Source organism: Marmota marmota, unplaced genomic scaffold (assembly GCF_001458135.2).
Source record: "Marmota marmota marmota unplaced genomic scaffold, marMar, whole genome shotgun sequence".
NCBI lineage: Eukaryota > Metazoa > Chordata > Mammalia > Rodentia > Sciuridae > Marmota > Marmota marmota.
In genome coordinates, this window is record NW_026000080.1 from 3,208,897 (window position 1) to 3,229,778 (window position 20,882).

A 20,882-nucleotide genomic window follows, 5' to 3' on the forward strand; every position below is an offset into this window, starting at 1 on the left:
GCTTAATAAGGGTGAATGTACTTAAATACCATAAAACCATATACATAAAAATGGTTAAAATGGTAAATTTTATGGTATATATTTTACCACAAAAGAATAAAGGAAGACATAGACAAGGATCCATAATGAAAGCTAAAATAAGAAAATTAAAACATTTTCAAACACTACTTTTTCTACAAGTTCTACATTTATTTTCCAGGGTTTACCTGGACCCTCTGGCAGTACAGGAGACAGGGGACTTGCAGGAGAACCAGTAAGTCTATATTTATACTTTTCTAATAGTTTTTTCTCCAAATGCAAATTTATCCTTTCATTATTGCCCTTTTATGTTGTGGCTATATTTAGAAAGCAGCATTTATCATAGATACTATAGACTGGTCATGTAGAATGGATATTTTGCTGTATAAACACCATAGACTATGTAGAATGAATATGTTTTCATATAGTTTTAATGCCTTTCAAGTTTCATATACTCTAATTTGTTTCAGTATCTCTGGAACTGTTAAAACTGAGAATATTTATTTTTAACAAAGAAAACTCTGTTTTATTGAATCTCAGAAATTCTTCTGAATGGCTTGCTGTTCTTACAATTACTACATTGCCCACTCACACACATACACATTTATGAAGCCAACTCTATAATAGAAGACCACATAGAGAAGCCAAACTCTACATCTGATGGGCCAAAATGTAGAAAGATGACAGAAATGCTGTTGTATCAGCAGTACAAAAACTTACATCACAATTTCATAAATATGATTCAGTTATGGAGTTTCCATGGAAAATGAATTTGTGAAAAGGAAAGAACTAGTCACAACCTACTTTCTCAGAATTTATTCTTTATTGCCAATGAAGTCATTCTTCTGGTTAATCATGTCAGATGTAAGATGCTGTAATATATTTCTGAGATTTACAATAACAATATAACCTTTCAAACCACTGAGTTGATTTTATCATCAGTTGACACAAAGGTTTACAGATGGTCATTGCATAATTCCTTTAGATAGAAGCAGTAGAAAATTTTAACAGAGTATTCATAACAAACTGTTCATTTCCTCTTTCATGTGTTTAATGTATGATATGAACTCCAAAAAATGAATTAATAATATCTATAATTATTTCCAAATAAAATAATATATGACATTGATTTTATACAACTAAATCATTCTTGGTTTTCTCCCTATTTTTCATGTCTCAACTTGCCTTCCCAATTCTAATATTTATTTTACTTAAAATAATGCAACTGTCTTTAGCATGGTGTACTTAAGTACCTGTTTTCCCTAAAAGTCCATAAGCTCCCTGAATTAAGAGACCATTTCTTTTACCTTTGTAATCTCCTTTTCTGGTATAATATCTGGCATGTTAAATCTGCTCAATGTGCATTTGTTAAACTGAATTAACAAAAGATCATGTACTCAGAGGTGTAATTATTCAATAAGTAGATAACATTACATAGATGAGATAAAATGGAATGAAAACTAACGAGTCTTAATAAAGAAGACATTTAAGTAGAAATAAGTATGTCAGTAGAATTATGGCAACAGGAGAGACAACATCTTAGGATTTGCACAGGAAAAGACTTGTTAACTAAATGCCTAATGGCACCTAAACACTAACATGCAGGTCACAGGAATGATAAATAGAAATGGGTAAATTCAGTGTATAATGAATACAGTGAGCTTTGTGTCAGATATTTGAACTGCTTTGTCTAGTCATAACAAAGATGAAAATTGATAAACACAAAAGAAATGTTGAAAAAGAGTACTATAGTTTTTCTAGAGCCAAGATTCAAAACTGATTTTTGTAAGTATTTTTATTTGAATTGGTGACCATTCATTCACTCATTCATTCAATATACAAATATTTATTAAGAATCTACATTTGATAATGTAGTGGTAAGCTTGTAATTTTCAGTCTGGTGATACAAAATATATAAACATAGGCATAAATGGATAATTATAAACTGATATAAATACCATAAAGTACAATTATCCCTCAATATCCAAAGAAGATTAGTTCCAGAACCTCCCTTAGATACTCCAATCTGTAAATACTCAATACCCTTATATAAAATGGTATAGTGTTTTCATGTAACCTACCCACCTTCTCTTATATACTTTATATCTTCTCTAGATTACTTATAATACTTAATACAATGTAAATGCTATGCAGATAGTTATTATACTGTATTGTTTAGGGAATAAAATCAAAAGGAAAAAGTCTGTACATGTTCAGACTTTTCATTCCTAGTTTTTATTTATTTTTTTTTTTATTTTATCTGCAGCTGGTTGAATCTATGGTTGCAGAAGACACAAAGGACAAATTATGTAATAATTTAGATCTAAAGGGATCTATGACAGAAAAACTGTCATGATCTAGAGCTAATGTTCCACAAGAAGAAACATTTGAGATGTCATCTGAAAGATGAATAGTAGTTACATGAGGAAAGGTTATTCCAGAGAGAAATCATGAGCTGGGAGGAAGCACTGCATGCTTATCAAAGAACTGAAAGATGGCCAGTATGTCTGTGGCATGGAGTCAGGTAGAAAATAAGTACAAGGTGAGCATGGAAAGGAGTCAGGTGACAAAATGCACACAGCTTTATGACCCCTATTCCTGAGAACTTGTGTTATTATCTTATGGATGTCACTGGAGAGATAGAGCAGTGATCAGGTTATTGTCTCATATCACTCAAATCACAAGATAAAAAGAGACAAACTTTTATAATTATCCAGACAATAGCAATATCACTTCCCCAGAATCTTATATCCAGTGGAATTCAAGGGCCTGACATTAATAACTCTAGAGTATATGTGAGCATCATGACATTGTGATGACATTGTCAGGGCCACTTGTCACCAGTTCAAGACCATAATTCCTCAGATATACCAACCATTTTTATTTGACTTGAAGTGAATGGATAAACAATTTTGAAAGAAAGAAATCTATTACTGGAATCCTTGACCTGAGTCCTGACTAAGGGATTCCAACAGACCAGATTTGGTCACCAGCCACTTGAGAGTCAAATCAGATACAAGTGGTGGGAAGGCAAGAAAGGAATTTATTATTCATGTGGCCGCACTGAATGAAACAAGGAGACAAGTGTCCTAAGCCCTGTCTTTGGGGTTCAGATAAGAACTTGGAATTTATATAGAACAAGGACAAAGGGGACAAGAACTATGCATAGTCAAACAGTCTTGGTCAAACTGTGATCTGGTTGATCATTACCCCAAGTGAGGTTCTACAAAATTCTGCAGGCTGAAGGAAAAATAGTTACTGTTTGAGGGTCAATTCCGTTCTTGTCATGAGATGATGGCTCCCACTTGGGGGAACAACCTCCATTCCTTTTATGGAATAATATACCTGTAAGACTGGCTATTCCTGGAATCTTAAAAATATATTAGTTACTCGTGATAACTTAAGCCTGGAAGGGGGAGTGAGAGAGGGCCATTCAACCTTGTATTACCAATTTTTATTTATTTATTTTTTTTTTTTGTATTACCAATTTTTAGATAGACACTCCTTAAGTGATTAACAGTCTATGTGCAGAGTTGAACAGGAATCTGACCCAAAGTTAAGACAGTACAGCTGCAGGCCCAAGTGAAGAGTCAATACTTTTAGCAAAAGCAGTACCACTTCATTCCATAAAATAGAGTAAGTCTTCCTATGAGTTTTGTAGAAGAGGTGGGGTTTACAGATGGAAAAAGTCTGGAAAAAGGCAGAAACAAAGGACAAAAAGTAGAGTGGTCACTTCAGAATTACTTTCCTTATAAAGTAGGGCTAGGGAGACAGAGCAATAGAAAAATAACTGCTTAACTTCAGGTTACTTTTTTGAAAGAACTGAAGCAGAAGAAACTTCATTTTCATATTCCTTTTCTTGATTTCTCAGAAGGTCAAATTCCACCTTAGTTTTGGTTTTGTGTTGTGGACCTTTAGTATGAGTGACTCCATTTTTATTTTTAGTCAGGTCTTTTGGGGCCTATGCAAGATCTTAATTCAAAACAATGGCCCCTCATACTTTTTATTTAATAGATGTAAGGCTGAGATTTAAAGAATTTTGACATTTTTAAAATATGATAGAAGAGGTTGAAATGCAGAGACTGAGAGATAAGAAGGAAATCAGATATATAAATTAGGAGTTTCATCCCTAATCATAACCAGTCTTTAAATTTTCTTGACAATCTCAGATTCCTTTAGAAGTATGTAGGCATAAAGAGGGACAACCTGCAGCCTGCTTTTGTAAACCAAATTTTACTGAAATACAGCCTTACTATTCATTTATGTATATATGACTACATGTGTCTAAACTAAAGTAGTTCAGACAGAGACCACATGACCCACAAGCCTATAATATTTACCATCTAACCCTTCAAGAAAAGTTTGCTGACCCCTGATCTAGATTTTAATATTATATAAATTTATATGTATATATACATATATAAAGGAAATGCCCCAATCATTGCAAACTTGATATAAATAATGTTCCTACGATAGTACAATATATAACCCGCACAACTATACACAGTGGCCTTCTATAAGAGGAAAATGGTGAGTTTCTTTCTTCCTTCTTTTCTCTTTCCCTCTTTCTCTCTTTCTGTCTTATCCTGTCTCCTCAAAAAAACGAATGAAAAAGCATCTCCTGACCTAAATAATTTTGTTAATATCTTTAGCACTGAAAATTGTATTTAAAAGAAAAAGTAGAATGCTATGCTTTTTAAAATTATTTCTTCCTAACCTTGCTTTATAACATCCCATATAATTAAATATATACATATATATATATATGTGTGTATATATACACACACATATATATATATTGTTTTTCCCTAGGTACTCTCTTATTAAGTTCCATAAGTCACTTCTTCTTACCTCAAAAGATAATTAATATGATTCTCAGGTTAATTGGAAATATCTGATAAAACCTCACTCAATCCCCCATTAAATTACTTATGAAAATACAAAATGGCACCAGTCTTGGAAAAAAAAAGATAAAGAGGACCCTACATCAGCATCTCAGAATTTTAAAGATATCACAAAAAAAGGTACTAGCAGTGTCCATGGAATGGTATAGTGTTACTTGTAAATTGACTTAAATTAATTGTAAATACATATTACAAACTCTTTTTTATTTATTTCTTTATTATTTTTTATTTATTTATTTTTTTCTTGACATATCATATTTCATACATTTTATTCAAGCAGACTATGAACTCCCATTTTTTACCCCATATGCATATTGCAGAATCACATGGGTTACATATCCACTTTTTTACATATTGCCATACTACTGTCTGTTGTATTCTGCTGCATATTACAAACTCTTAAGTCAACTACTATTAGTGAATTCTGCCAAAAACTTATTGAACAAATAATACCAGTTCTTTAGAATCTCTCCCAGGAAATAGAAACAGCAGAACACTTCCTAACTCATTCTGAGGACAGAATTACCCTTGTATACCAAAACTATCCAAATACATTACAAGAAAAGAAAACTAGAGACCAATATCACCCATTAAAATAGATGTAAAAATCCTCAGCAAAATATTAGCAAATCAAATACAACATCATAGAGTGAGTATACATTATGACCGGGTGGGATTTATTCCAGGTATACAAAGAAAATCAGTGAAATTAACTTAACAGACTAAAGAAGAAAAAAATTATGTTATAAAAAGATCCAAAAAATCATTTAATAAAATTTAATATCCAGTCCTAATAAAACTCTCAGGAAACAAAATGGAAAGACAATTCCTCAGCTTTATGAAGAACGTATATTCAAAGGAAAAAAATAGCCTTATATCCAACATCATACTCTATGGTGAGAGGCTAGATGTTTTCCCCCGTAGAACAAGGAAATGAGGAAAAGATGACTCTTTTTTTTTAGCTACTACTCAACATTATATTAGAAGTTCTAGCTACTGCAATAATATAAGAAAAGGAAATTTTTAAAATTACATATTGTAAAGGAGAAAATAAAACTTTTTCAAAATAATATGCTTTTATATATTAAAAAATTCCTAAAGAATTGATTTACTTTAAAAACAAACCTTCCTTGAACTAATAGGTGATTATAATAAGGTTGTAGCATACCAAAGTACAAATTATACAAATACTATCCCACTATACTATATATTATCCCACTATATACTATCCTACTCCTTGGCTTATACCCAAAGGATTTAAAATCAGCATACTATAGCGACACAGCCACATCAATGTTTATAGCAGCTCAATTCACAATAGCTAAACTATGGGATCAATCCAGGTGTCCCTCAATAGATGAATGAATAAAGAAAATGTGGTATATATACTCAGTGGAATATTACTCAGCTTTAAAGAAAAATGAAATTCTGGCATTTTCCAGTAAATGCCTGGAGTTGACAAATGGTCTTTGAAAGAGGAGCAAAGGCAATTCAGTGGACAGTCTTTCCAACAAATGATGCAGGGAAAAAATGTATGGCCATATGCCCAGGGGGAAAAAGAATGTAGGTATAGATTATATAGCACTCGTTCTTTCTCTCTCTCTCTCTCTCTCTCTCTCTCTCTCTCTCACACACACACACACACACAGAGAAAATCTCAAAATGCATCAGAGATCTAAATGAGAAATGCAAAATTCTAAAACTCCTTCTAGAAAATAAACATAGGAGAAAATCTATGTGACCTTAGGTTTGGCAATGAGTTTTTAGATACAATACCAAAAGTTTTTAGATACAATTTTAATCCATGAAAAAAATGGATAAGTTGGGCTTTGTTAACATTAAAAACTTTTCCTCAAAAAACACATTGCTAAAAGAATGAAAAGACAAGTCATAGACTAGGAGAAAATATTTGCAAAGCACATATCTGATAAAAAGACTTGTATCCAAAATATAGAGAGATCTCAAGTCAAATTTTTTTAAAAAATTAAAAAGTAAACAAAAGATTTGAACATATACTACACCTGAAAATTTACAAAAGTGGCATAGAAGTAAATGAATCATGCTCAAATAATCTCTCATAGGAAATTGCAATAAAAAATTACATAGCACTGCACACCTGTTAGAATGGTTAAAATTCAAATCCCTGACAATACCAAATGCTGACAGGGATGTACAGCAACAGGATCTCATAAATTGCTGCTGGAAATATAAAACGGTGCCACCTCTTTTCAGTTTGGCAGACCTAAACATACTCCTATCATATTATCCAGTAATCATACTCCTTGCTGTTACTCAAATGAGTGGTCCACTCAAACACCCACACATGGAGTTTGTGGAAGCAACCAATAGACTTGTTGGTTATTAGTTGCCATTTTCTGGACCATAAGGCAATAGGATTAGGAAGTAGGGCCTTTAGAGGTGATTAGATGATGAGGGCATTAAGGCCTTCATGACCAGGAATACTGCTCTTAAAAATAGAGACTTCAGAGAGATAAAAATCTATTTGTAACTGTGTCATGAAGACACAGCTAGAATGTACCATCTATGAACCAAAAAGTGGAATCTCACCAGACACTGAATCTGCTGCTAGTACATTGATAATGGACTTTCCAGCCTCCAGAACTGTGAGAAATAAATGTCCATTATTTATAAGCTATCAGTTCATGTACTTTGTAATAGCAGCTCAAAAGAACTAAGACAACATCCTTCAAAAAGCAAATGGAGCCAAGCATGGTGGTGCACACCTCTAATCCCAGCAACATGGGAGGCTAAGGCAGAAGGATCACAAGTTCAAAGCTAGCCATAGCAACTGAGCAAGGCCCTCAGCAACTTAGCAAGAACCTGTCTCAAAGTAAAAGATTAAAAAAAGGGGTCTGGAGATTTGGTTCAGTAGTTAAGCACCCCTGGGTTCAATCCCTAGTACCAAAAAAAAAAAAAAAAAGCAATGGTGGATAACAAACACCCATAAAATGGAATATTATTCAGCAAAACAATCTGAAAGGCTACGTATCATCTAATTCTAATTTTATGACATTCTAGGAAAAGCAAAACTACACTGTAAAAAAAAGATCATATATTTGTTTCCTTAAAAATGCCATTTTATTTGTCACATATTTTCCAGGAATATTAAGTAGATATCCTTTAAGTAAGTTAACTTATAAAAGCCTTTTACACTTTTTGATACTGAGTACTTGATCAATGTTTATTGAATGAATCAATGAATTAGGATTACATGAATGAATGGTACTCCTTTCTTTTTTTTCTTTTAAATCCAAGCATAGCTTAATATCATTCTAAAAATGACACAGATGCATCAACTAAAGATATAATTTTGTGTATAAAGAAAGGTAACAAATTGTTGATAACTTAATTATATACAATCATATGTTATTAATTCCATATCTGATTTTTGAAGGGAGAACTTTTATTTTAATATCTTAAATTTTGTTTTAATATAGGGACCTCGAGGACTGCAAGGTGATGCTGGACCTCCTGGAGAAATGGGTGTTGAGGTAATTTTTTGTGGTTCTTTCTAGTTCATTTATACCAAATACTTTTTGTAAGATTTTAAGGTAAAGTTAATAAATTCACTATATATTATGAAAAATACTTCTTTACTATTTTCTTTAATATTCAGAAAATAAAACCTAAAATCCCATTAAAATCATGATATAAACCTAATTTCATACATATAAAGTTGTCCTCTAACAAAAAGCTCATTGAAATGACAACAAAAATAAATAAAACTTTACCTTTTCTGATTCAGTATTGACTTGGTAGCCCTTCAAACTAAGTGTTTTATCTCTTTTACAGAAACAAGTAATTAGAGGTGACTCTATTTAGTATATTTTTTTAAAAACCACATTTATTATAATTATAAAATCCAATTACTTTATTTCTGTTACTAATTTTAGTACTGAATAAATTGAACTATTTCCATTCCTTCCTTCCCTGGCTTCTATGAAGCCACTCTGTGTGGGTTTCCCCCTTTACCTTCTCTTTAGCCTTTCTCAGTTTTGACAGGAAGTTGCCCTCCCATTTCCTTGGCTTAGCAATAATATTATCATAATGCCTTTAATTACCAATATTATTTTGGTAGCTCTAATTCACACCTCTCTCCTTAGCACTAGTTATTTATTTCCTTTTGTATCCTTAAATATCCATCTGAATATCTAACAAACATTTCAATTTAAAATATTTAAATCCATCACTTTCCTACTTTTCTTTTTACTTCCATCTCAGTGCCCAATAATCTCAAATTGAGACCCATCCTAGATCACTCCTAACCTGTCCTCTTCAGTTAGCCAACTATTCTTTTTTGAGTAAGCACGTCGCCCCATTGTCTCTTAAGGCTGTCTTTCCTTTTAGTCTCTATTGGCAGTATTCTCATCCACTCTTAAGCCATGTCTCCTCCAATTACATCATTCCTTCATTCAGTTTATCTCTCTTATAATATTTATCTTCTTGAAAATTTTTAAGAGTTCTTATAACTTTTATCATAAAATGTCAATTTCTTAACACAATAAATGATGTTCTACATGGTATAATTTCTGCAAATGTGTTCAACCACATTCCTGGTAAAATTTTTCTTCTCTCCCATGGACTCCTTGTTTGTTGACCTATTTCTTATTCCATGATTATGCTGGGCCTTCTGACTCTATACTGTGTATCTGCTTGAGATACAAGAATGATAAGGTTGCTTATTCCTTTGGGAGTTTATAATCTATTTCAGAGGACAGTTATATAAACAATCATTATACTGCAATGTTAGGCCCAATAATGTAGATATTGACAGGAAAACATAAGAAACACAGCAGTGAGCCCTTCCCCCTATCTAGGGAAGGGAAAAAAATAAGACTTACCTATGTGTTTGTGGCAGTGGGTAACAATGTGAGTTTTAAGGAAGAGAAGGAGTTGGCTGTATGAAAAGAGGGAATAATGATAAGGGAATTCCAGATGAGGATAGTATGAGCACGAACTTTTAAACATGAAGCAATATGGATTATTTGATACTCAAAGTCAAAGCACAGTAGTAATAGAGTAATAGGAAAATTATGAAAATCTTGTGTACTCTGTTAAGAATCTTGAACTTTTTATTTTATAGGCTGTGGTACGTCATTAGAAAGACAAGGCAGCAACAACATCAGAATTGTATTTTAGGAAGATAATTCTAGTATCTGGATTAAAAGTATATTTGAGGAGACAAGATTAAAGAAATATAACCTATTAAAAGGCTGTTGCACTAGACCAAGCCAAAAAAACAAACAAACAAAAATGATGGAGGGATGAACTAAAGCAGGAGGCATAGAAATATTTGTTATATAAAATGGACAGAACATTCATATTTGTAGAATTTGTGAAATAAAGCAGAAAGAAAAGTCAAAAATTTTCTAGATCATGTGACAGGATGGATAGCAATACCTTTTCCCAAGTTCAGAAAAGAAGCCTGCTCAAGACTAGTTAAGACCCTATCTGTGAATCTTCCCAAGGTAAATGGCTCACAAGTAGGAGAGCCAGATGATCTGAGTGAGAGATATTGCTTATTACCTATACTAGCTCCCATCCTCTGAGCCTGAAGAAGGTGAGAGCAGTCATACCTGACAGCTCAAATTAATAGAGTAAGATGACAATTCTGATGTGATAAGGATTAGAGTTTAAGCAGGTGACTTGATGAAAATATGGTAGTTTAGAATAGTAGTTAAAGATAATGGAAGAGGGAAATGTTCAAAGACAAATAAAAGATGAGCTATACCTAACTGTCAAAATGAGGTAAGAAATAGTGGATTTGCATTATATTTACTAATGATGATAATAATAATACCTAACAATTGCAGAGCAATTCTGTGTCTTAACAATGTTTATACTCTTTAATGTATAATTGGATTCTCACAACAATTCCATGAGATAGGTACAGTTATTATCCCCATTTTGTAGATGAAGAAACTAAGGCATATAATGGTTAAATAATTATCTAAGAGTAATAACTAAAGTAACATAGTTGTTAGATTAAATTTAGGCAATCTTCTTCCACAATCTGTGTTCCTGCCCCTGTACCTCTCAACATGGAATGATAAGACTTTGTGTAACAGTATAATTTTCCCCAGCCATGTTTATCTAGGAATAAGAAAGGTAAATGTGCTTTAAAAACCTGATCCAGAATTGGTAAAGTAAAAGAGGTACCACAGAGGTCAGAAGATTAAATATTGATCTAGCCCACGAAAGGAATAAAAGAAATCAAGAGGGGCTGAAAGATGGGGAAAAGATAGTGCCTACAGAGGTCTATGAAATTAACAGCATCCTTATCCCATCCTCCTCCATCTTTCATATTTGTAGAAGGATATGTATATATCATCTACTCCACTGCTCTTTATTTTATTTTTTATTCCCCCTAGTCTCCTTATTTTGAATTAATTTCCACATATCAGAGGAAAAAAATTGATCTTTGACTTTTGGGGACGAGCAAGATAGTCTCCAGTTCCATCCATTTACTGGCAAAGGCCATTATGTCATTCTTCTTAATGGCTGAGTACTCCATTGTGTGTGTGGAGTATATACAGACAAACACACAAATCACATCATATCACATTACATTTACTTTATCCATTTATCTGGTGAATGGTACCTAGGTTTGTTCTGTAATCTGGCTATTATAAATTCTGCTGCTATAAACATTTGTGTGGCTAAGTCACTGTAGTATGTCTTAAATCATTTGGATATATATCCAGGAGTGAGATAGCTGCGTCATATGATATTTCCATTCCTAGTTTTTTAAAGAATCTCCATGCTGCTTTCCAGAGTGGTTGCACTAATTTACACTTGCACAAACAAGTATGAGTGTACCTTTTTCCCCACATCCTCACCAACATTTACTGTTACTTGTATTCCTTTTAAAAATACTTATGTACTGATTTTTTATTTGTTCTAATTAGTTATACGTGACAATAGAATGCATTTTGACACATCGTACATAAATGGAGTATAACTTCTCATTCTTCTGGTTGTACATGATGTAGAGTTACAAAAAAAAGTTGTATAATCATTTACACACATAGGGTAATGATGTCTGATTCATTCTACTATCATGCTACTCCCATAACCCCTCTCCTCTTTTCCCTCCCTTCTGCCAAATCCAAAGTACCTCTGTTCTTCCCTACTTCCTGCTTATTGTGAATTAACATCCACATATCAGAGAAAACATTCAACCTTTGATACTTTGGGATCGGTTTATTTCACTTAGCATGATATTCTCCATCTCCATTCATTTACCAGCAGATGCCATAATTTCATTCTTCTTTAAGGATAAGTAATATTCCATTGTGTATATATGCCACAGTTTCTTTATCCATTCATCTGTTTAAAGGCACTTAGGTGGATTGCATAATTTAGCAATTGTGAATTGAGATGCTGTAAACATTGATGTGGCTACATCACTGTTACATGCTGATTTTAAGTCCTTTGGGTATAAACTAAGGAGTGGAATAACTGGGTCAAATGGTGGTTCCATTCCAAGTTTTCTAAGGAATCTCCATACTGATTTCCACAGTGGTTGCACCAATTGGTAGTCCACCAGCAGTGTATGAGTGTACCATTTTCCCCATAGCCTTGTCAACATTTATTGTTGTTTGTATTATTGATAATTGCCATTCTGAGAATCTCAGTGTAACTTGATTTGCATTTCTCTAATTGCTAGAGTTGTTGAACATTTTCTCATATATTTGTTTATCGAGTTTGTTTTCTTTTGTAAAGTGTCTTTTCAGTCCCTTAGCCCATTTATTGATTGAGCTATATGTTTTTTTCGTGTTGAGTTTTTTGAGTTCATTATATATCCTGGAGATTAATGTGCATGTGGTAAAGATTTTCTCACATTATGTAGGCTCTCTACATTCTTGATTGTTTCCTTTGCTGTGAAGACACTTTTTAGTTTGATACTATCCCATTTATTGATTCTTGATTTTACTTCTTGTACTTTAGAAATCTTGTTGTTGGTTCCTAAGCCGACAAGATGGAATATTGGGCCTACATTTTCTTCTAGTAGGCACAGAGTCTCTGGTCTAATGCCTAGATACTTGATCCACTTTCAGTTAAGTTTTGTGCAGAGTGAGAGATAGGGGTTTAATTTCATTTTGCTACATGTGGATTTTCAGTTTTTTCAGCACCATTTGTTGAAGAGGCTATCTTTTCTTCAATGTATGTTTTTGGCACCTTTGTCTTGTATGAGATAACTGTATATATGGGGTTGTCTGTGTTTTCTCTTCTGTACCATTGGTCTACATGTCTGTCTTGGTGCCAATATTATGCCGTTTTTATTACTATGGCTCTGTAGGAAATGTAAGATCTGGTATCGTAATGCCTCTTTCTTCACTTTCTTTCTAAGGATTGCTTTGGCTATTCTGGGTCTCTTATTTTTCCAAATGAATTTCATGACTGCTTTTTCTATTTCTATGAAGAACATCATTGGAATTCTAGTAGGAATTGTATTAAATCTGTATAACGCTTTTGGTAGTATGACTGTTTGGATAATGTTATTTCTGCCTAGAGAAAGAGCACCGGAGATCTTTCCATTTTCTAAAATATTCTTCAGTTTCTTTTTTTAGTGTTCTGTAGTTTTTATTGTAAAGGTATTTCATCTCTTTTCTGAGAGTGATTCCCAAATATTTTTGAGGCTATTGTGAATGGGGTAGTTTTCCTAATTTCTCTTTCAGTGGATTCATCACTGATTTATAGGAACACATTTGATTTATAGTTGTTAATGTTATATCCTGCTACTCTGCTGAATTCACTTTAGTTCTACAAGTTTTTTGGTGGAATTTTTTTGGATCTTCTAAATATTGAATCATGTCATCAGCAAATAGTGAGAGTTTGAGTTCTTCTTTTCCCATTCATATTCCTTTAATTTCTCTCTTTTGCCTAAATGCTCTGGCTAGAGTTTCAAGGACAGTGTTGAATAAAAGTGGTGAAAGAGTGCATCCTTCTCTTGTTTCAGTTTTTAGAGGCAATGCTTTCAATTTTTCTCTATTTAGAATGATGTTGGCCTTGGGTTTAGCATATATGTTTTTAGAATGTTGAAATATGTTCCTACTATCCCTAGTTTTTACTAGTGTTTTGAACATGAAGGGATGTTGTATTTTGTCAAATGCTTTTTCTGCATCTATTGAGATGATCATATGATTTAAGTCTTTGAGTCTATCAATATGATGAATTACAGTTATTGATTTCCACATGTTGAAATAACCTTGCATCCCTGGAATGAACCCCACTTGGTTGTGGTGCACTATCTTTTTAATATGTTTTTGTATGCAATTTGCCAGAATTTTATTGAGAATTTTTGCATCTGTGTTCATCAGGGATATTGGTCTGAAGTTTTCTTTCCTTGATGTGTCTTTGTTTGGTTTTGGTATCAGAATGATACTAAGCCTCACAGAATGAGTTTGGAAGGGTTCCCTTCTTTTCTATTTCATGGAATAATTTGAAGAGTATTGGTGTTGACACTTCTTTGAAGGTCTTTCAGAACTCAGCTGAGCATCCGTCTTGTCCTGGGCTTTTCTTGGTTGGTAGGGTTTTTATGGCATCTTATATTTTATTGCTTGAAATTGATCCATTTAAATTGTGTATGTCCTCCTGATTCAGTTTGGGTAAGTCATATGTTTCTAGGAAATTTCTTTATGTCTTCAAGATTTTCTGTTTTGTTGAAGTATAAATTTTCAAAATAGTTTCTGATTATCTTCTGTACTTTAGTAGTGTCTATCAAGATATTTCTTTTTTCCTCATGAATTTTATTAATTTGAGCTTTCTCTCTCTTTCTCTTTGTTAGCCTGGCTAAGGGTTTATCAATTTTATTTATTTTTTCACAGAACTGACTTTTCATTTTGTCAATTTTTTAAATTATTTCTTTTGTTTCAATTTCATTGATTTCAATTATTTCCTGTCTTCTACTACAATTGGTGTTCATTTGTTCTTCTTTTTCTAGGCCTTTGAGATATAATATAAGCTCATTTATTCAGTAACTTTCTCTATTCTTTTAATGAATGAGCTCCATGCAATGAACTTTCCTCTTATAACTGCATTCATAGTGTCCCAGAGATTCTGATATATTATACCACTGTTTTCATTTACCTCTAAGAATTTTTTTTATTTCTTTCCTGATTTCGTCTGTTATCCATTTGTCATTAAATAGTGTATTATTTAGTCTCCAGGTGTTAGAGTAGCTTCTATTTTTTATTTTATCATTGATTTCTAAATTCATTCCATTATGATCTGATAGAATGCAAGGCATTATCTCTATTTTTTTGTATTTGTTAAGAGTTGCTTTGTGTCCTAACATATTATCTATTTTAGAAAAGGATCCATGTGATGCTGAGAAGAAAGTGTATTTGCTCATTGATTGAGGAAATATTCTATATATGCCTATTAGGTATAAGTTATTGATTGTATTATTTAGTTCTATAGTTTATTTGCTTAGTTTTTGTTTGGATGATATATCCAGTAGTGAGAGGGATATGTTAAAGTCACTCAGTATTATTGTCTTGTGGTCTATTTGATTCTTGAAATTGAGAAGTGTTTATGTGATGTACATGGATGCTCCATTGGTTATGTCTTGTTAATGTATAATTCAATATGTTCTTTGTCCCTTCTGATTAACTTTTGCTTGAAGTCCACTTTATCTGATGTGAGTATAGAAACCCCTGCTTATTTACAAGATCCATGTAAGTGCATAGGTGTGCGTCTGTTGTAATTTTGTACATTTGTGGTCCTATAAGCCTCTTATTTTCCATTTTATTGTTTAGATTTGGAAAATTTTCTGACATTATTTCATTGAAAAGATTGTTCATTCCTTTGGTTTGTATTTCTGCACCTTCGTCTATCCTGATAAATTCTAAATTTGGTCTTTTCATGTTGTTCCATAATTCTTGGAAGGTCTGTTCATGGTTTCTTAGCATCTTCTCTCCATGGTCAACTCTGTTTTCAGGATTATATTGTCTGTCTTCATTGCCTGAGGTTCTATCTTCCAAGTGGTCTAGTCTTTTGGTGATTGTTCTATTGATCTTTTAATTTGCTTTATTTTTGCTTCATTTTTGAGATTTCTGCTTGTTTTTTGTTCTTGTTATTTGTTGGTTTGTTTTCAGAATTTCTGCCTCTTTATTGAAGTCATCTTTCACTTTCTGTATTTTCTCCCTGATGTCATTCCTTACAGTGTTCTTTACTTTGCAGATCAGTTTAACTTTGTACATTCTAAACTCCCTCTCTGACATTTCTTCCACTGTGGTGTTGATGGATTCTGTTATTGGAGTACCTTGGTTTGTTTGGGGTGATTTATTCCTTTGCACTTTCATATTGTTTGTGTGTCTACCCATTTATCACTATGGATCTGAGGCAATAGAGGTTCTACCAGTGGACTATAGTGTCCCTGAAGTTTTCTAGTACCTCTCTGTTTAGGAGGAAACGAATAATATCAACCAATGCAAACAATATGCGACATTAAATTAAAAAGTTCCTACTGTGATGTCTACAACATTAATTATCACAATTAACAAATTATATGATCAGTTATTGCCTATAATAAAAACAACAAGTTTGCAAAAAGGTTTAGAATTTCAAATGGTAGACAGGGATAGAACAGAAGTAATATAGGACAGGACGTGATCATTATGAGGGAGAAGAAGACAAGATAGAAGTAAAAATTTAAAGGAAGGTGAAGTGAGAACAATAGAAATTGGCTGTTAGCAGAAGAAAAGAGAATCAAAGGAAACAGGAGAAAAAATATATATATAAAGTAAAAATTTTTAAAAAATTTAAAAAAATAAAAGAATACAAACAAAACTAAAATTTACTAATCAAACATCCTAGTTAACACACACACACACACACACACACACAAACTAATCCATGAAAAATAATTGGCTTCAAAAATGCTAGAAATGAGAAAAAAACAAATATCAAAATGTATAAGTGTCCATGTGCCATCAAGGTCACAATTAAACAGAGAAAAATAATTTTTAAAAAATATATTGGTGAAAAATTAAAAAATTCTTTCCATTGGATCCAAAATATCCCCAGCTTCTCAGCAATTTTAGGTGGGGTCATCTGGTGCTTGATGCTGTGAGAGGGCATCTGGTGCTTGCTGGAGTGAGGTGTAATTCCATAGGTATAATTCCTGGAGACACAGTTGAGGCTTAGGCAGGTTCCAGGCTCTTTCTTTCTTTTTTTTTTTTTTCTTTTTTTTTATTGGTTGTTCAAAACATTACATAACTCATGACATATCATCTTTCATACATTTGATTCAAGTGGGTTATGAACTCCCATTTTTACCCCAAATACAAGTTGCAGAATCACATTGGTTACACATCCACATTTTTCCATAATGCCATATTAGTGACTGTTGTATTCTGCTACCTTTCCTATCCCCTACTATCCCCCGTGCCCTTCCCTCCCCTCTTCCCTCTCTACCCCATCAGCTGTTGTTCAATTCTCTCCCTTGTTTTTTTTCCCCTTTCCCCTCACCATCTCTTATATGTAGTTATGTGTAACAATGAGGGTCTCCTTCCATTTCCATACAGTTTCCCTTCTCTCTCCCTTTCCCTCCCACCACAGGCTCTTTCCTGAATGCCATTTTGTCTGGAGATTTTAAATCAGCACATCTTTAACATCCAGTACTTGCTGATCCATAGTGGGAGACGGTACACCAGGGATCTCCTCTGGGTTCCACTTGTGTGGTGGGAGAGCCAGTTCTTAGTCCCATACATCATGTGCAGAACCCACCCCTGTCCTTCTGAGTTTCTGGCCAGATGCATCTCTCCCAGCAGGTCCTGCAAGCAGTTGGATTAGAGGAGGATGGGTAGAGCAAATGGGTTTCTGCAACCAGTTAGTTGTCTCCTGTGAAAACCTCTCTCCACATTTAATTTTCTCCAGATCCCTTAAGCACACTCTGTGCTGTGCAGTGTGTTTCCTGGGCCTATATTTCAGGCCAAACACAGGTTTGCCAGAAATCAGCTCCCTCAGCTGTCAGTATCTTACACCACACCTGAAAATGGTTCCTTCCTTTGTCCTCCACACACTGCTGGTAGAGATGGAGGCTTCTTTCCCAGCACATAGGTATGGTGCAGCATGTCTTTCAGGTTTGATGGCAAAGTCCTTGATCCCTAAATGCTCCATATCCAGATACACCTTGGGCCTACCAAAAATGCAGTTTCATTTAATTCCCTTATCCTTCTACTACACTCATGGAGGGACTGCTCTGGCTAATGGTTCTGGCCTGTGCCACTGGGGATTTTTTCCCTTATTTTATTGTATCTAATCTCCTGTGTCCCCATTCTGCTTTGAATATCCAGTTTTAAATTCCAGTAAAGTTCCCCCACCCTTTTCTTTTTTTGTTCATCCACCTTGCAGAGAAGCTATCTGTCTGCTTTCTTGATTTCATACCACAGAGCATCCAGGAATGCAACCACTTCTATTCTGCCATCTTGAAAATCCTTCTTACTTGTATTCCTGATAGTTGTCATTCTGACTGGCATGAGATGAAATCTCAATGTAGTTGGATTTGCATTTCCCTAATGACTAGAAATGTTAAACATTTTTTCAAATATTTGTTGACCCTTTCTATTTCTTCTTTTGAGAAGTGTCTATTTAGTTATTTTCCCCTTTTATTGATTGGGTTATCTTGTTTTTTGGTGTTAAGTTTTTTTTTTTTGGGGGGGGGGATTTGTATATTCTGGATATTAATGCCCTATCTGAAGAGCAGATGGCAAAGATTTTCTTCCATTAAGTAGGCTCTCTCTTCGTGCTCTTGTTTGCTTTGCTATGAAAAAAATCTTTTCAATTTGATACCATCTCATTTATCAATTTTTTATTTTATTTCTTGCACTTTAAGACTCTTGTTAAGAAAGTCAGTTCCTGTAGACCCTCATTGTTATACAAAATTACATATAAGAGGATGTGAGGGAAAACGGAAAAAAGAGATAGAGAAATGAATTACAGTAGATGGGGTAGAGAGAGAAGATGGGAGGGGAGGGGAGGGGAGAGGGGATAGGAAGGGGATAGGAAAGGCAGCGAAATACAACAGACACTACTATGGCAGTATGTATAAATGTGGATGTGTAACCAGTGTGATTCTGCAATCTGTACACGTGGTAAAAATGAGAGTTCAATAACCCACTTGAATCAAATGTATGAAATATGATATGTCAAGAGCATTGTAATGTTTTGAACAACCAATAAAAAAAGAAAGTCAGTTCCTGTGCTTAAATGTTGGAGTGTTGGGCCTTCATTTTCTTCTAGCAGCTGCAGAGTTTCTGGTATAATTTCTAGGTCTTGATTCACTTTTCGTTGAGTTTTGTGCAGTGTAAGAGATGGGGATTACATTTCATTCTACTATACATGGATTTCCAGTTTTCCCAGGCTCATGTGTTTAAAAATGTCATCTTTTCACCAATGTATTTTTCAGCACCCTTTTATTGTATCAGATAACTCTATTCATGTGGAATTGACTCTGTGTTTTCTATTCTGTTCCATTGGTCTTTGTGCCTGCTTTGGTGCCAGTACCATTCTATTTTTGTTACTACACCTCTATAGTATAATTTGAGGTCCAGTATTAATGATGCTTCCTGCTTCATTTTTCTTGCTGAGAATTGTTTTGGTTATTATGGGTCTCTTATTTTTTCCAAACAAATTTCATAACTGCTTTTTCTAATTTTGTGAAGAACATCATTGGAATTTTGATGGGAATTGCACTGAATCTGTACAGCATTTTTGGTAATATAACCATTCTGACAATATTAATTCTGCCTATCCAACAACAGGGGAGAACTTTCCATCTTATAAGGTCTTCTTCAACTTTTTTCTTTATTGTTCTATAGTTTTCATTGTAGAGATCCTTCACCTCTTTTGTTAGATTGATTCCTAAGTTGTTGTTTGTTTTTTTTTTTGTTGTTGTTGTTGTTTTATTTTGTTTTGTTTGGGGAGCTATTGTGAATGTAATAGTTTTCCTCATTTATTTTTCAGCAGAGTCATCATTAGAGAATAGAAACATGATTTATGACTTTTGATCTTGTATCCTACATCATTGTTGAATTCATTTATGAACTCTTAAAGTCTTCTGGTAGATTTTTTTGGGTCTTCTGAATATAGAATCATGTTGATAGAAACAGATAATTTGATCTCTTATTTTCCTACTTGTATCCTTTAATTTCCTTCTCTTGTCTGATTGCTCTGGCTAGAGTTCAAAGACTATATTGAATAGGAGTGATGAAAGTGGGCATCTTTGTCTTATTTCTGTTTTGGAGAAAATGTTTTCTGTTTTTCCTCCATTCAGTATAATGTTAGCCGTAGGTTTGTGATATATAGCCTTTACAGTGTTAAGGTAAGTTCTTTCTATCCCTATTTTTTCTAGTGTTTTACACATGAATGGGTGCTGTACTTTGTAAAATGCTTCGTCTGCATCTGTTGAGATAATCTGTGACTCTTGTCCTTAAGTCTGTGTATGTGTGAATTATATTTATTGATTTCCATGTGATACACCAACCTTGCATTCCTGGGATAAAACCCCTTGATCATGATGCACTGTCTTTTTAATGTGTTTTTGCATGCAGATTGCCAGTATTTTATTAAGAATTTTTGCATCTGTGTTCATCAAGAATATTGGTGTGAAGTTTTCTTATGTTGATGTACTTTGTCTGGTTTTGGTATGAGAGTGATACTGGCCTCGTAGAATGAGTTTGACAGTGTTCCCTCCTTTTGTATTTCCTGGAATAATTTGAAGAGGATTGGTATTAGTTCTTCTTTAAAGTTCCAGTAAAACTTGGCTGAGAATTCACCTGGTCCTGGACTTTTATTTTTTTGGAAGTCTTTTGATAGTTGCTTCAATTTCATTGATACTTGATATTGATCTTAGTTTTCTATAGTCTCATGGTTCAATTTGGGTAGGTCAAATTTCTCTAGGAATTTTTCAGTATCTTCAAAATTTTTTTA

The 20,882-nt window shown here is 33.6% G+C and overlaps 1 protein-coding gene across 2 annotated transcripts in view; it reads left to right on the plus strand.

Moving 5' to 3' along the window:
• Col24a1 (collagen type XXIV alpha 1 chain) overlaps positions 1-20,882 on the plus strand; it is a 373,492-nt gene that overhangs the window by 247,896 nt on the left and 104,714 nt on the right. For both annotated transcript variants that reach the window (XM_015504738.2, XM_048814986.1), the window contains 2 exons: positions 200-253; positions 8,381-8,434. In XM_015504738.2, the coding sequence (XP_015360224.1) occupies positions 200-253; positions 8,381-8,434 (108 nt within the window). The remainder of the gene's footprint in view (positions 1-199; positions 254-8,380; positions 8,435-20,882) is intronic.